Below are 16,236 nucleotides of genomic sequence, written 5' to 3' on the forward strand. Positions count from 1 at the left end.
ACTCCCCTATCAACTTTCTTTATGGTAGCTTAAGACCACTTTCTCATTGTACATCCTGCCATTACTAAATGGGAACAACCTCAGTGCCCATATTTGTCTTGCCCTGGTTAGCACAAGAAACACAAAGCAGTTTTAACTTTTTCCATCCCTGAGGGAAACCAAGTATGTTTCAATTTTTTCATGATGACTCTGTTGAACAACTGGGGGACTTCCCATTGCCTAAAAGGCTTCATTTAGAGGGGTCCAATAAACTCTGATTGCTGGTGAAAACTTGATCTCAATCAACTTTCACCAGCCAGTAAAGTTTAGCCTGTCCCTCTAGATTAAGCATTTTAGCCAACGGGAAGTCCTCCACTGTGAGTATAAAATTAAACAAAAATTTTACTATGTTGAAAGGAAAAGTGGATTGATCTTACTATAGCACATAAAACAGAAGCTTCTTTTACTTGTAGAAGATCCTGCTCAACCACCACTAGTTGACATATGGGATACTGCAGCATAACTGCTATTGTAAATAAATTTGGTCACATATCCATCTTTTTGTTATTGTGCATTGATGTTTGGCCTAAAAATCCTTTGAGAAATGGGCAAGGAACAGCACAAGATTCTGTAAAGTTTCCCCCTTTCAACTAGTAGCAGTTGGTCAATTATTTTGTAGTGAAGCAGTCCATATAATAACAGATGGAAAGATTGACAAAGAGGGGATAAGAAATGATAGAATTATACTGCACAGTGGTAAAAAAAGGAAAAAGGAGAAACTAGGAACATTGAGAATGAAAACATCTAGTTTGATACCTGAATTGGTTTTGGGTAGAGGTGGTTCACAAGAGTGATTAGAAATAGCTAGAAAAGGGCAGAAGGAAATTGAAATTATTGGTGAGGTCAGAAGTTCCACGGTGTTTTCTAGCAGAGAGAAGTGTTCAAGAAAAAGGAAACATGGATTTTTCTGCACATTGATTCAAATCAACAGGGATCAATAAATGTATTTGAAATCTGGATGTTTGTCCCCCAGATGGTCCCAAGCTTGTGCAGATGTTAGGTCTCGCTCGGTCGGGTAGTTCTGTAGCTCTTCCTTGACAATTTCATCTGAATCAGAACGACTGAACTTTTGTAGGATTTCGTTTCTTTTTTCAGATTTATTCTTCTGGGCGTGCCGGAGCCACATTACGTTCAATACGCAGCAAGTTATGATAACCACCGCACTGTGTGTCGAACACGACCCTGATGAATTAGTTGGATCTCAAGAGACGGAGCGTGTGAATAATGGTACAGCTGGCTTACAGAAATATATTGATTTCAGTCGGAAGGGGATATCGTGGCGGTTGCCCCAGGGTGAAGATCTAAATGGCACCAGAAAGTTGAAGTAAATTGGAAGATTTCGCGGTTGAACGATTTCGTCGTCTGGAAGAGGACAGACATAACCGACTCACCCAAACGCTGAACAATCCACCTACGTTTGCCACCATGCCACCCCAGGCGAGTGCACTCGCTTTTCTAACGTGTGGCTCGCTATTATCTGCCGTCCAAGCTGCCAAGCTCGGCATGACACCAAAGGCGCCAGGGATCGATAGGAACAAGGAAGCATACCTCACTCTATCGTAGCTTGACCCGTAAAACATCGAGAAACCAATCAATGCAAGACCTGCGCTGGTCCCCCCTGCAAGTCCCCGAGATTGATAGCGGTCTGACAAGTAAGATAGTCCTAGGATGTAAATGAAAGCCACAACAAAGGGTGGGACTGGAATTTTGATGATGATGCAGAAAAAAAATCAGGCCAGCTTGAACTTGAGGAATAAGTGAGGATATTTCGACGAGTTCGAATACCTGTCAATAGCTGAGTGGCTCTGGGAGAGTAGCCAAACTGTCAAGGACACGCCTTAAGTTAGTTAAGCATCAGATCAAGATAATGGAGTAAGAAGAAGCTGACTCTCATTACAACTGCGCGGATTCAAACGCATTTTGGTAGACCAAGGGTAATAAGCAAGTTTGAGTGTATTTTTTGGTTGAAGAAAAACATGAAGAAGAAAGTACACTGACCGGTAGGTGTAAAATAACCCAGGCTAAAGATGTTGGATGTAGATGCAAATTGTGCCAAGCTCATGAGGATCACGTGTGGGCTTTTGAAGGCTGCCCTGATCTGGAATTTGGTAGACTTGGGCGAAAATTTTTGGATAGACGTGACTGAAGCGATACTGGGCTTCCCGACCCCCTTGAGTCTCGAGACAAGAAAGCTCAAAAGTTAATTGATACCAAAAGATTAGGTCATTTAGCTCATCTGCAAGAGAACTGTGTACGAATCGATCGGAAGAGACAAATGAAATACTCACACTTTTTCTTCGTTTGTTAAAAGTCTTGCTTTCTCAATGCTTGATGGAAGAAAATAAAATCCGGTCAGGCCAAAAATTGCGGTGATAAAGCCCTCGATCTATGTGCGCAAGTTAGTACAAGAAGATTTTTATAGGCCGATTTGTGGAGGTTTAATCAGTATTTCTGCTCCGTACGATATTCAGGAATTTGAGTGAGACCAGCTTGAAGAGTCATACCAGAAAGACCCAAGCCCATCCTGGATGCCCCCAATGTCCATCCAACTTGATGATCTCATAAGTTAGCAATCCAGAGATTGCTGAAGCTACACAGAGTGTGCTAAGGAACAGGGCAATCCGAAATTGTAGCTCGGCTCTGTGGCTCCAAAAATAATTTATTGGTCAAAAAATATTACTCGATTTCACTACTCAGCCAGAGAAACCACCGGGGCTTGTTTACCCACCTGGTGTAAAAGCTTGACATGTAAAGTATGGTGGCTGGTCCCATTGCTCCTTTCAAAGCGTAAGAAAACTGATTAGGATATCAAGTCTGAAACTTTCATTATTAAGAATCGAGCTCACCCTCAGCCAGACCCAGAAAGAACCTAGCATTGATTGCAAGACGATCATGAGAAGGAAAAGGAAATCAGTTATTTGGGCCATCTTTCGACGTTGTATTTTGTTCATGAGTAGTTGCCTCATATCACGAAGTAAATTTCCGAAGCTGAATCACGATGGTGACCGACCTAGTAGCCAGAAGTCCCTGATAACTGATTACCGTAAACATAATTGCTGTGGGTAAATAAACATCCAGCAGTGGAAGATTGCAGGGGTCATTTCACAGTCTCCTGCTCACCTAGTCACCAAACCTTGCAAACAAGTTACCAGTCCCCAAACTGTAACAACTAGTGGGATTTGTATTCCAGCGCCAATCTTACGCACCTATACGGCAATGAAAAAATCCAGACGTCAAGATTGGGCTAAAACTCAAGGAAAAGAGAAATACGCGATAGTAGGCCCAGACTTGATGAGACACAAACCAATAGAGTAGATGGAAGCTCGACAAGCTGCAATTTAATGTAGAAACAAGTAAGACAGAACCCCTTTAATACGTTGAAATAAAAACTGAACTATGTAAGGTCTTTTAAGGCAACGGAGAGAAAGATATCAGACTCCATTAAGATTTTTTACCAAAGAACGTGTACAAGAAAAATCTTACATGAGTGTCACGGTCAATGCCATCGAGAAATCATAATCGGTCATACGTAGATCCTTTTGCAGTCCTGAAAAGTTTTTACAATTAACGAAAATATCATTACGCTAATCAAATCTACCACCGGCCTGATAATCAAAAAAAAGTTTGTTGCACACCAAGGATCCGGACATTGCCTAAATATTCAATGTTTCCAATTTGATTAGGACATAATGGATTTCAGTTGATATAATTTTATTGCAAATTGCCTGCATTCGGGTCCAAAAGGTTGGAGATCAAGAAAAGAAATCGGGACGATGCATACCAATATTTGACTGATCCAAAGCGCTTAATAACACAAATAGGCCCAAGATAGGAATGACCCTGGACCAGGGAACAAGAAAGCAACCGTCAAAAAAAAGGCCTGATGAATCTCTGGAGACCCGTGCAAATGTGTGGGACATGGTGGATCAAACATGCACAGTGGAAGTCTTTCTTTCAACTGACAAGAGATCCAACTTAAGGATGGCCCGCTTTTCTAGCGCAGTTAAATTGCTGGCGGCCTCCGTCAACGGTGAAGTTCCTGTGTCGAGGCAATCTACCAGTCCTTCTGAGCCCGAAACCATGTTACTATTTCCCTCTTTCTGGCTGGCCATCGTGAATTTCAGTAATATCCAAGTAGAAAGGGTTAACCGATCCACGAAGAAATTATTATCACAAAAATATCACTTTTAATGAGTGGGTGGAATACGGATTCCTTTTGACGATCTTTCCTGACTTATCAAAAGCTGATGATAGTCTATTGCGGGGTAATCGGAAATGGGGAACGGTGATATGCGCTGGCTGGATGTTCTATGGTTGTTCTTGACGAACAAAGCTCAGAACTTTACTTCACAACGTTATGAAAAAAAGAACGATTACGCACCGGAAACCCGATTCCGATCTTCAAACCTGGTGGCCGACTTTGGTGGACTTTGACACAGAAACCGCCATTGCCACTCAAAAGACACATGGACACATGCATATGTAAGAACTTCAGATCATGAGTATTTACATGTGCACATTTATTGACAATAGGCTGGACCTTTCCTTGCACATGTATGAAAGTACAATAGTGTACCTGTATGTCGGAAAAAGAAGTCGAATTTTGAGAGGCGAAAGTTGGCGTCGCCATTCTGTGCAGATCTCTTCCGAACTTTTACTGTACCACGTACACCTTTGGAGGGCGGTCTCGAGGCTCCAGCCTGCTTGACGTGAAGCGCCCCTCGCGAACTTCAAGCTTAAGTTGGCTACCGGGGTGCAGCGCCTCTCGCCTCCCAAGGAGTTAAGACAGGTCCCTGGAAATCGGCCCCTCCCCATATAGATTATGCATGTATGGAGCTTAAGAGCGCACAGGCGGCAGCGGATGCGAGCGGTGTAGCCGTTGCGCCACTGAACGGTGAAAGGCTACGCTGCGCTACAAAAAGCGCCCATTATAGCGTAGCGCAGCGGGCACCCGCTACGTGACTGACCCAAAAAGCTTTAGCGCAGCGGGTAACCCGCTGCGCTAAAGCTAAATATAGCGCACATGCGCTTTTCTCCAAGGGGGAATAGCGCAAGCGCATCGGAAAACGCTGCCACTGCAAAGAAAACTGTGTCAACTGTGAGCAGTTGACATGCGGTAACTCTGAGGAAGCTTGTGGTGTTACACCAGCCTTACTCAAGGTTTGACTCAACCCAAGCTTTAATGCACAGTCACTGTGCACCTTGCACAGTGACTGTGCCAACAAAGACACTTGTGCATTCAGTGTTGCAATGATAAACTGGAACAGCAGAGAGATGATGATGGTCGTGGAAGGATGATCATTGCATCAGAAAAGGAAACAGAAAACAATGAAAAAGAAAAGAGAAAAGAGAAACAAAAAGACACTCACCTGGAACAGCAGAGAGATGATGATGGTCGTGGAAGGATGAGGAAAGAGCCTTCCACGTCTGCTGCCCCAGGTGACTACAAAGAGGAAATGTCACAAGCAGTGAAATGTACATGACAGGTTTGAAGCAGAGAAACAAAGGAAAAGAGAACATAACACCACACAACCTTAACACCCCCCCTTGCTGAGAACCCTGGAAGAAAGAAAAGAAAGAACACAGAAAGAAGAGAGAGAAGGAAATGAGAGGAAGAACACAAATGGAAAGAAAGAAAGAAAGAACTAGACTACTCCAAAACGTGTACGGTGTTCCTCCAGGAGAGTACGGCCAAGCGGTTTGGTGAGCATGTTGGCAAGCATGTCCTTTGTCGAGACATGAAGGACTGAGATTTTCCCTTGTTTGACACATTCGCGGGAGAAATGATATCGTGCGTCAATGTGTTTCGTCCGCGCATGATGCTCTGGATTCTTTGCCAGGGCTTTGGCACCAGCGTTGTCCACGTGTAAAGGAATCGCGGTTTGGGGTCGAAGCTTGAGCTCCGTCAGGATGTAGCGAAGCCACAAGCCCTCCTTGCACGAATCCGAGAGGGCTTTGTATTCGGCCTCCGTGCTAGAGAGCGAGACCGTAGCTTGCTTCCGAGATTTCCAAGATATAGCCCCGTCGCCAAGCCTGTAGGTGTACGCAGACGTGGACCTCCTGTCGTGACAATCCTCTGCCCAGTCTGAGTCGGAATAGCCGGCGCACGTTAAAGATCCGCCCAGACGAAGGTGGAGATTTTGGGTGGAGATAAGGTAATTGAGGATTCGAATAGCCGCTCGCCAGTGCGCTTCAGATGGATCTCAGAGAAATTGGGATAGGCGGTTTACCGCGAAAGCAATGTCGGGACGAGTACACTGGGAAGCCCAGAGTAGCGCGCCGATAAGCTGCGGTTAAGGTCCTGATGAGGCCTGTTCTCCTGGTTTTCAAGGCACAAGGTCCTTGAAGGATGAGTCGGTTGGTGTTTTCACGGAAATATTCGGACCCGCAAGGAAGCGTTGCTGCAAATCGGATATGTAGTGGGCCTGAGAGAGATAGATTAGACTGCGGTCGACGTCCCTGTCAATCTTCATGGAAAGGAAATGATGAAGGTCTTCATCGGCTCCGATTTTGAAGCGACTGCCAAGGTTTTCGATTAGGGGGTCGACAAAGGAAGGTTCCCCCACAATTGCCAAGTCATCTACATGAACCGTTACCGCGCCAACAAGAGTAGTGTCGATGATCTTGAAGTACAGCGTGGGGTTGTATCGTGATTGCGTGAGACCTGCCTGCACAAGCCTGTTGTGTAGCTCTATGTTCCACTTGCGCGGCGACTGTTTGAGTCCATAGATTGACCTATGGACCTCACAGACCCAATCCGGATGGAGGGGGTCCTTGAAACCGGGGGGCTGTTCCATATAGACTGGTTCTTCTAGCCGGCCGTTGAGGAATGCGGTCTTGAAGTCAACTTGACGCCCTTTCCAGTTCTTTATGGCCAGGAGACTGAGGATAAGACAAAGGGTCTCGAGACGAAGAGTAGGCGCGAAAACCTGTTCGTAATCGACGCCTTGGACTTGAGTGTACCCCATAGCGACGAGTCTGGCCTTGAGCTTTTGAATGGAATTGTCGGGTCGACGTTTGATTTTGAATACCCATTTCGACTTGATAATTTTTCTTTTGAGGGGACGAGGAACGAGGCGCCATGTTTTCATCCCCAGAAGAGATAGGAATTCTTTTTTAGCAGACTTTAACCAGCGGGATTTGTGCGGAGATCGTAGGAGTTGCTTCCAAGTCGTAGGGGTGTCTACCTCGTCGATTGCGGAGGCTGATTTGGCCCAGGAACCGTAGCGGTCGGGGGCCCGACGTTGACGACCAGAGCGTCGAGTTGGTGGCGACTGAGGACGAGGTGGGAGAGATTTCGAGGGGAGTGGGGAGGCGGAAGATGGGACGGGGGGAGGAGATGCGGGAGAGTTGGGAGACGGAGGGGGAGCGGGAGTAGGAGACTTGGGAGAAGAGGGAGAGGGAGGTGGGGCAGGAGTAGGGGACTTGGGGGAGGCGGGAGAGGGAGGAGGGGTGGGAGTAGGAGATTTGGGAGAAGAGGGAGAAGGCGGTGGAGACGGCGGAGTCGGAGAGACCGGTTGATTTCCGTTGGCGTGGATAGACGCTGTTAGGCGGCGGTCGAATTGCGGCTGAAGTGGAATGTTGAGAGGTGGGAGATCAAGAATGGATGGCACAGGTTTTGGATCCGGCTGAGGAAGTTTCTCAATGGCGGGAGGTGAGACTAAGAGATGGGGCGGCCATGGCAGCTCCACTTCTACTGGGGAAGGCTGGCGCGTTAGCTCAGAACCGTATGTGAAGGTTCCATCAACAAACAGGACGTCACGAGATTTGATGACGGACTTCTTTTCCAGTTCCCAGAGCCAGTACCCGTTGCCATCACCTAGGTATGAAAGGAGCATTGAGGGGCGGCCCTTTGCATCAAGCTTCTGTCTGTTGGCCTCGGGGACTTTGTACCACACTAGGCACCCAAAAGGATGGAGCGTGGAGAGGTTGACTAACGGTTTGCCGAGAATCTCGTTTGGTGCCTTGAAACCTGCTGGGGTATAGCAAGGAAAGGAGTTGAGTGTGAAGGAGATATGCCGCAATGCATCTGCCCAGAAGAATTTCGGAAGGCCGGCGTCTTGGAGAGAACAGCGAATCAGGTTACCAAGAGTGCGATTCGTCCTTTCAGCCACACTGTTGAGCTCTGGGGAATGCGGCGGCCCCGGATCGTGATTGATGCCCGCTAGACTGAGGTAGGAAGAGAATTCTGTCGACATGTACTCTCCCCCGTTATCAGATCGCAAACTCAGGATTTCGTGGGAGCCATCTCGCTCAAAATGGGCACGGAAAATTTTAAAGCAATTGAAAACGTTTGATTTAGATTTCATCGGGAAGAGAGAGACATGTTTAGAGAAATCATTGACAAAAGTAACAAAGTATTTGTAGCCCTCTCTGGATACTACCTCAAAAGAGCCCACATCCGAGTGTATGAGCTTACCGGGGCTGTCGGAGCGATAGTTGGATCAAGACTTGAAAGGTGATCGGTGCATTTTCGACTGCACACAGACTGTGCAGCGCTGGACATCTGTCTCATTCATGATTGTCGGTTTGATGTCAAGAATCTTCAGGAGTCGTTTGAGTGGCCGCAGGCCTATGTGAGAGAGACGACGGTGGAAGCCCAGAAGGGATCTGTCAACAGAAGACAGACTTTGGATAGATGTGGAGAGCGACTTTACCTCGTTGGAGGGCAGGTAGTAAAGACCACCTTTGCGATAGCCCTGTCCAACTGGGTTGCCGTTCACGACAAGAGAGTTTGTTTTGAAGATGTTGCAGTGGTCTTTTTCAAAGACGCAAGTGAGACCCGAGTCGCACATAGCCGCGATGGAAAGCAGCGGTTTGTGGAGGTCGGGAACCACAAGAGTGGGGACCGTGACAGGAGTGCTGAGAGGAAGCGAGGCTGTGCCGCGATGAGACGCTTCTACAGTGGAATGATTGGCGAGCCTGACGAGAGTGCTGTCTGGTTTGACGTTAAAGACTCCCGACGAGTAGGGAGTCATGCAATTGGAACAACCTGAGTCAAGGTTGGCGTCCCGGGTTGTTGCTGAGACTGCGTTCGCCGAGTGTTTGGTCACTGCAACGGCGTTGCCAGCTCGGGCGTGATGGGTGTCCGGTGTATCGTCGTTTGATCCGGAGTAGTCTGAGTCTTCTTGGTCCTCGCCACCTCCGAGATCCACCACGGTCGTATGGCCGGCTTTGGCTTGCGGTTTTGACCGATATCAATTCCCAGACGGTCTGCTGGATCGGCTGGGGTTGTCAGGGCGCCGAGAAGAGTTGGAGTTCCTGCGGTCGTGGTCCGCCAGGATCCTGGCGGCGTTCTCGCAGACCTCGAGGTTGTGCCCAGACCTCTTGCAGAAAGAACAGTAGAGCGAGTGGTCGAGCGGAGGTCGAGAGCCCCTGGGTTGAGATTGGTTGGAGAGCGAAGCGCATGCAACCGACTCGACCATGGTTTGCTCCTCGTTCCTGGTCTTCCGGCGGAGATGCTCCGCTTTGAGAGCATCCAGGATCTTGACGGGGGGGACTCATGGATCGTTCATCATTGCCGAAACGCAGGCTAGCCAGTCTGACGGAAGAGACGTGAGGATTGACAATGAGTAAATATCGTCCAAAGTGAGCGGAGCATCGGCGGTGATCAGAGAGGAGAGGCTCTCAAAGGTCTTCGCCATATCCTCCAGGTGAGCGAGCAGGTCGTCACCCGTCATCCGGGCAGTCGTGAGTTTTTGAAGAAAGTATGTAATACCCCCAGCAGACGAGTCTTGATGGGCCTCTTTGAGAGCTTGCCAGAGGGCTCGGGCGTCTGAGGTGATGTGGCGGACCTTTCGAACATGCGCGGCATGGATCGTACTGGAGATAGCCCCAAAGGCTGCTTTGTTGTCACGAGACCAGTTCGGGTTCGCCCTGGCCTTTGCGACCTTGTCGTCAATAACGTACATGACGTTGGTTGTGTTAAGGTGAGCCCGCATGAACCAGGTCCACTTGTTGTTGTTGGATCCTGGGCCGGGGGGTTTTAGGCGTTCGATGGTGGTGGTTTTGAGAGCTGGATGCGTCCAGGTCTCTGGGTCGGCTTTAGAAGACATCGTTGGGGCGGGTTGTTTGGAAGACAAGGTTGCTTGTGGTTTGGGTTCTGATTTTGACGAAAGTGACGGTGAGGTCATGAGACGGAAGCTTTATCGAGAAGCGTACGGATCCTCCACGTTGGTTTAGATGCTGCGGCTTTAGCGGCAAATGGCGCTCATAACCTGTTGCAATGATAAACTGGAACAGCAGAGAGATGATGATGGTCGTGGAAGGATGATCATTGCATCAGAAAAGGAAACAGAAAACAATGAAAAAGAAAAGAGAAAAGAGAAACAAAAAGACACTCACCTGGAACAGCAGAGAGATGATGATGGTCGTGGAAGGATGAGGAAAGAGCCTTCCACGTCTGCTGCCCCAGGTGACTACAAAGAGGAAATGTCACAAGCAGTGAAATGTACATGACAGTTTTGAAGCAGAGAAACAAAGGAAAAGAGAACATAACACCACACAACCTTAACATTCAGGTGGAGTTACAATGGCAGCTTGGCTTGAGTTCTCTGCATGTCAACTGAAAGCAGTTGACCAAGTTTTTTTTGCAGTGTGCGCTTTTGCGCTAAAATAGCGCAGCGCAGCTTGAAAACGCTTTTTGCCGCTATGAGTGCGCTACATGCACTATTTTGCTACAATAGCACAAGCGTGCCAAAGCTGTGATGCGCTTTGAGGTGCTACAGGCTACCAAGCGGGTATACATATACCCCTTGGCTCCTCCCATCCAATGCATCCATCCCACAGTGGTGTGATCACTCACACTGCAAAAATAACTTGGTCAACTGCTTGCAGTTGACATGCAGGATATTCAAGCCAAGCTGCCATTGTAACTCCACATGAATGCAGAAGTGCCTTTGTTGGCACAGTCACTGTGCAAGGTGCACAGTGACTGTGCATTGAAGCTTGGGTTGAGTCAAACCTTGAGTAAGGCTGGTGTAACACCACAAGCTTCCTCAGAGTTGCCGCATGTCAACTCCTCACAGTTGACACAGTTTTTTTTGCAGTGTCACTATCCCTCACCCTTTCCTCATTCTGTCACCCTTAATCTGTTCTTCACTTCAGCGTGATCTGTTTCTCCTCTGATCATTTTTCTACAGCCGCCAAAGATGATGACCCTATTGGGCGCAGCAACAGGGTGCTCATCAGGTCTGTCTAGTCTTTCAGTCTGAACAATTGAGTGCTGCATCAGCAGCCAGATGTGTCTGCGCAAAAATTTCAGGATGGGAGGCAACTTCAAGGACTGTCATGAACTGATTGATGGGGCGGTTAAGAACCCCAAATTTGAATCAGCCGCAAGTAAGAAGAATCCTGGAACATCAAAATAGTTCCTTTATATGATTGGCCACTAGAATTTATCTTCCATAGGTTTTTCCCCTCAAAATTCTTTTTCTCTCTAATAAAAAATCTAACATCTAAGTGTATTAAATCCACACTTTTGTGGAAATTGGGATCATGGGTTCCCCCTCCCTCTTTCTGAAAATCCCACAAATCCCTTATTTTTCAGGCAAGAACATTGGCGATTCATTGCTGTGAAAAATTTAATTTTAAGTCCCCCAACATAAAATATGCCTTGGACTGACCCCCCAGTCCGCGAACCGCAGACAAAAAGGGGCCGGCGTCAACCTCTGTGGCCTGTTGCAAGTGCAAGGGGCAGACAGGGGGAAGAAACTTGGAAACAAAAATTTGAGATAAATAAAGTAATGAACCCGCCAAGAAGCAGTACTGGAAATTTGGTACTTCGGCCTGTGCAGGTGCAGCAGGGGAAGGATAAAATACAGTTTAATTGACACTTGCAAGTGCAAAGTGCTGGTAAAATATTTTCCAACATGCGCAACTGCAACAGGGGGTTAAATTTGTTTTGGCTTGACACCGCCGGCTACCTGCAACTGCAGATAGGGGAGATGATCAAGGACAAGAAAGCATCAACAAGCGCAACTGCAACTGGGGACGACAATCTGTGGGGGAAGCACGAGTTTGCTCCCCCCTATTTATGTCAAACTCAAGGCTCCAGGAAAACCTGTTGCTTTCCAGAATACTCCACTGAAACCCTGCCACAATTGTTTTCGGAGGATGAGGACGACTTGTTCTGGCGATTTCCCACTACATGTAAGCTGTATGATCTACTGATGTCGAAACTTCTCCGCCCCTTTGTCATGGTACTGACGCCTCCCAATATTGCGATGGAAACATTGTCCTTTTGACTCGAGGAGTCCGACATGTCTCACACAATTTTCAATGCACCTTTGACTCCATGCAATCCAGGCCTCTATTCGTACTTCTCCAGCCCGGCCATCCAAAAACAGGCGCTCCTCATCCTTCGCGCTCTGTTCAGCTTACCCTGCCGGAGCTGGTTTGACATCTACAACAACTTGAACTACCAGCACAAGTTTGAGCTTGTGGGCCGCTTTCTCAATGCGCTCATGGTCGTACAGGAAGGCCGAACCCTTCTTGAGATTGTTGGGATCATCAACCTGACTTTGGACAAAGTGGGTGCCTGGGAAATCAAGAACAGGCTCTCCCAGCGCAAGTCGCTGGTCCATGCGCGTCTGCGCACGCGAAGAATGTTTGCCCGGGCTTGATCCCTTGGACAACTAACAGGCCGGGATGGAAAAAGAGGCCGTGGTGAAGTAGACCCACAGAGCTCATCAATTATCAAATAAATCATCTCCCTCGTTGCGGCCTGTGTGCCCAGCTCAATCCATTGCATGCCCGCCCTCCGCCAGCTCAACACAATCTCCAGGCTGCTCTTTGACGCCCCCATGAGCCCATCCTCCTCCTCAGCCAAAGCCCACTGCTCACGGGCCAACAACTACTTCCTTGCCCTGCCCTCCATCACTGTCGAGTCACATTGGCTGGCCCTCTTCCACCTGCCCATGTTCTACACCGGCTGGGTCAAGAATGTGGGTCCGTGGAGGAGGAGTCCTGGGGTGACAGTAAATGGAGCTTGAACCATGTGCCCATGTGTCTGCAGGCCCTGATTGCCAAGCTAGACGGAGGAGCAACAGCGTCCTGCATGTGGTCGGATGGAGGGGACGGGGGGGAGTCAAAGATCTTCCAAAATGTGTCAATCTCTTTTTTGGGGGCCACCGTTTGACATGTCCTCCTGCCAGACCTGCTGTCCTTGCGCGGGACGACCACCGGCGCTGGTGCCACAGCTGGAGGAGCTGTTACGGGGCGTGGTGGAGGGGCACTATGCGCTCAAGCAACTTGCCAAGAGCTCTGCGGAGAGTCTACTCCAGGCCAACCCAGCCGTTTGGCCCCTTGCCCTTCCCGATCCCCTGCGTCTCCTCGACAACGACCACTCAGATGCCGCCGTCCTTGACGTCCGCGCCTGGCTCCTCCAGTGACTCGCGCTCATCCAAAACGCTCACACCTGGGTGAATCCCTTGTTGAACAACAAGGCCAACACCACTTTATCAAAATCAACCAACGACTTCAGGTAGAACATACAATCAATGTGATTGATATCATTGCTGCTCAGATCCAAATTGCCTCTGGCGCTGGATTGACCCCACTGGTCTTGATGAGGAGGCCGTCTCGAAAAGGGGACATGTGATTCAATGTCGAGTAACCACAGAAGACCTGGCCATGGGATTTGAGCCAGACATCGGGAGGATCAAAGTCTATTGTTCTGCAGGTGGTAACGCTGTTTGACTGGACACCTTCTCCGGATTCCCGTGGTCAGATCACACCTCCTTACAAAATTTTGCGCACAAAGGTCACATGTGAGAGCGCAAGGCGGAAGATGTTGAGTGCATTGGTTGAATTTAGAATTAGAGTAGTCAAGAGCAACATCCCCTTTCTCTTCTGAGTCTTCTGCCACAAGAACTTTTTCACCTCTCAAACTTGGAGGATTGCAAGTAGATCTTAGGTAACCAAAATATTCCAATCTATTTTATCCTTTTTCACATTAGCACTGATCATCTCTCTGCAGTTTATCAACAACACTCCAGTTCTATTCCACCTTATCAGCAGTCCAAATTTGGCACAGAGGGGTTGCGCTTGGTTCTAGCCAGCATCCCTCCAACAGAGTCTACAGTGAGCTAATACTAACTATTGCAACCATCAGCCACAAAGATTTGTTCTTGAACAATTTGGTCATGATTTTGTGCATGGTGCTGATTGTAGCAGAAGTAAAAAAGCAATCATTGTAGTGTTGAGAAAGTTTTCTATTTGCTGAGATTTCTGAACAACAGTTGAAAATCTCATCAAGTAACAAAGTCCTTCAGCCGTAAATTGTATAACATCACTCATTTCTTGTTTTTGTGGGCCTTTTTTATTAGGCTGCTGGAGACCAAGGTTTTTGATTCAAATAAAAGTACTAAAAACTTGGAGTGTGTTGTTGGGTGGAGTTGGCCTTCTTCTGCTTGGCTTAGAATTCAAATGGTGGGTTGAACTTGTACCCCCGCAGCGGCGTAGCCGCTTTAAACTCTAGTTGAAACAAAAAACACTACTTTCCCCCCCCTCCAAAAAAAGCGCCTCAAAAGCGCTATAAAATAGCGTAGCGCGCTATTTATAGCGGAAGCGTAGTGCTTTTGCGCTATTTTTTGGCTATAAATAGCGGCTAAAAAAAGAGAAAAGCTACAAGCTTGCACCAAAAAGCGCAAGCGTAACCCAAAAACGCTATAAATTGGCGCAGCGCATCCGGGCCTAAAAGCGCTACGCTACGCTTTGCGCTGCGCTGCGCTATCTGTAGCGCAGCGCTTTTACCATTGGCGCCAGTGAGGCACTGACTTATCAAAGTGCCTCCGCCCCGGCGGCTAGCTAGCTATGGTTGAGTGGGGAGCATCCTGGGACCTGAGTCCCTCCCTGCAGTCGGCGGACCTTTGTTGACCACGCAGGCCTACACCACCGGCGCAGGTCAACGTTCTGTTGACAACCTGCCTCCTCGTCCCCCAAAAGTTGATTTCCTCCGCAGGGGACAAAGTTTTGACGCTGTCAGAAATTACCACAAAAGAAATGGTTGGTGTGGTTTTGGTTGCCACAACGGAATCCTGGCAGAGAGGGGCGGATGCACTGACGTTGTTTGACCAGCAAGGGTTCTCCACATTTGTTGGCCAATCACACAAGCAACGTTGAGTTGACACCTTTCCCTCTGCGCTCCAGAAGCGCGTCGAGGGATTGAGCCCACAACATTGGCAATGGTCAATCTTGCAGGTGCCGCTTGGCAAAAGGGACTGCCGCGGGCTCAAACCCACAGGCCAACCTTCCCAAGCAGCGTATTCAGTAGATCTTCTTGCCAGTTGCACTATGCAAAATTGGCTATACCTTCAACACGGAATCACAATATTAGGACGGCTCACGTAGGGCCGAAATCAGCAAGACCAGAATAAAGTTTATCCCACGGTCCCAGCCAATTTGGCTGGGAAAGCTTGCTGATTTATAACATCAGCAGGGTTAAAAAATCCCTACGTGAACCGTCCTATTAATACCAAAGGAACCCAGTTTATTTCCACAGTTCCACAAAAAAAAAACATCAAAGGTAAAAAGAAAAAAGAATCAAATTGTCTTCTTGAACGCTCACTTGGCAAAGCATCTTTGCAGGGGCGCAGGAAAGCAAAAAAAAAAAGCTTCTGCAACCTGAGCGTCCGGGACTGGTTGGTCAGACCATCCCGTTCCAGCAACGCTCAAGTTGGGGGACCTTGCTGTCATGAAAAAGTTTTGGTTAATGAAAACGTCTTTTTGACGTTTTGTCAAGCCGTCCCAGGGACCCTGGCATCCTATCAACGAGTGGATCCTCAAAACGTTGTTTGGACGCTTGGGCAGGCTGTCCTTGCAACCCAAGCGTCCTATTGACCGCATGGCTTCAGTGCATGTCCTCCGGATGCTGGTGAAAGCGTCAGGATAACCCAGGTATCCCAAGAACGGCTGGGTTGAGGCCATTTGTGGTTTTCAAAATTGATTTTCAAACCAATTTTTACATAAAATCATAAGATCTACATGTTCAAACTTTTGATGGGGTGAATGTTGAGGGTTCTCTTCATTTCAAGCACCTCTCAAAACTTTGATAAATCTTATGATTTTATGTAAAATGAGATTCAAAAATCAATTTTGAACACCCTAATTGTCCTCTCAACACAAAATCTTCCGTCAAAGGGACTTTGACGTCCCAGAAACCCCAGATCCCGCAAACATTGCGGTTGATGAGGACGT

At 47.9% G+C, this 16,236-nt stretch overlaps 2 protein-coding genes across 2 annotated transcripts; one reads left to right on the plus strand and one right to left on the minus strand.

Annotated features, from left to right (window-relative positions):
* Positions 1–973: 973 nt before the first annotated feature.
* PtA15_7A459 (uncharacterized protein) lies at positions 974–4,151 on the minus strand (the record flags this gene model as incomplete). Its single annotated transcript, XM_053171067.1, has 18 exons — positions 974–1,202; positions 1,282–1,340; positions 1,431–1,738; positions 1,825–1,861; positions 1,928–1,938; positions 2,038–2,231; positions 2,328–2,425; positions 2,544–2,679; positions 2,768–2,816; positions 2,886–2,908; positions 3,050–3,073; positions 3,160–3,245; positions 3,344–3,370; positions 3,435–3,444; positions 3,523–3,586; positions 3,675–3,692; positions 3,821–3,879; positions 4,003–4,151. The coding sequence occupies 18 exons, from the start codon at positions 4,149–4,151 to the stop codon at positions 974–976; spliced, it is 1,581 nt and encodes a 526-aa protein (XP_053022286.1).
* Positions 4,152–12,788: 8,637 nt separating this feature from the next.
* On the plus strand, positions 12,789–14,916 carry PtA15_7A460 (uncharacterized protein; the record flags this gene model as incomplete). Its single annotated transcript, XM_053171069.1, has 4 exons — positions 12,789–12,987; positions 13,055–13,101; positions 13,194–13,406; positions 14,848–14,916. 4 exons carry the CDS (start codon positions 12,789–12,791, stop codon positions 14,914–14,916), a joined length of 528 nt encoding a protein of 175 aa, XP_053022287.1.
* Positions 14,917–16,236: the final 1,320 nt, after the last annotated feature.

Source organism: Puccinia triticina, chromosome 7A, assembly GCF_026914185.1.
Source record: "Puccinia triticina chromosome 7A, complete sequence".
NCBI classification, from domain to species: Eukaryota; Fungi; Basidiomycota; class Pucciniomycetes; order Pucciniales; family Pucciniaceae; genus Puccinia; species Puccinia triticina.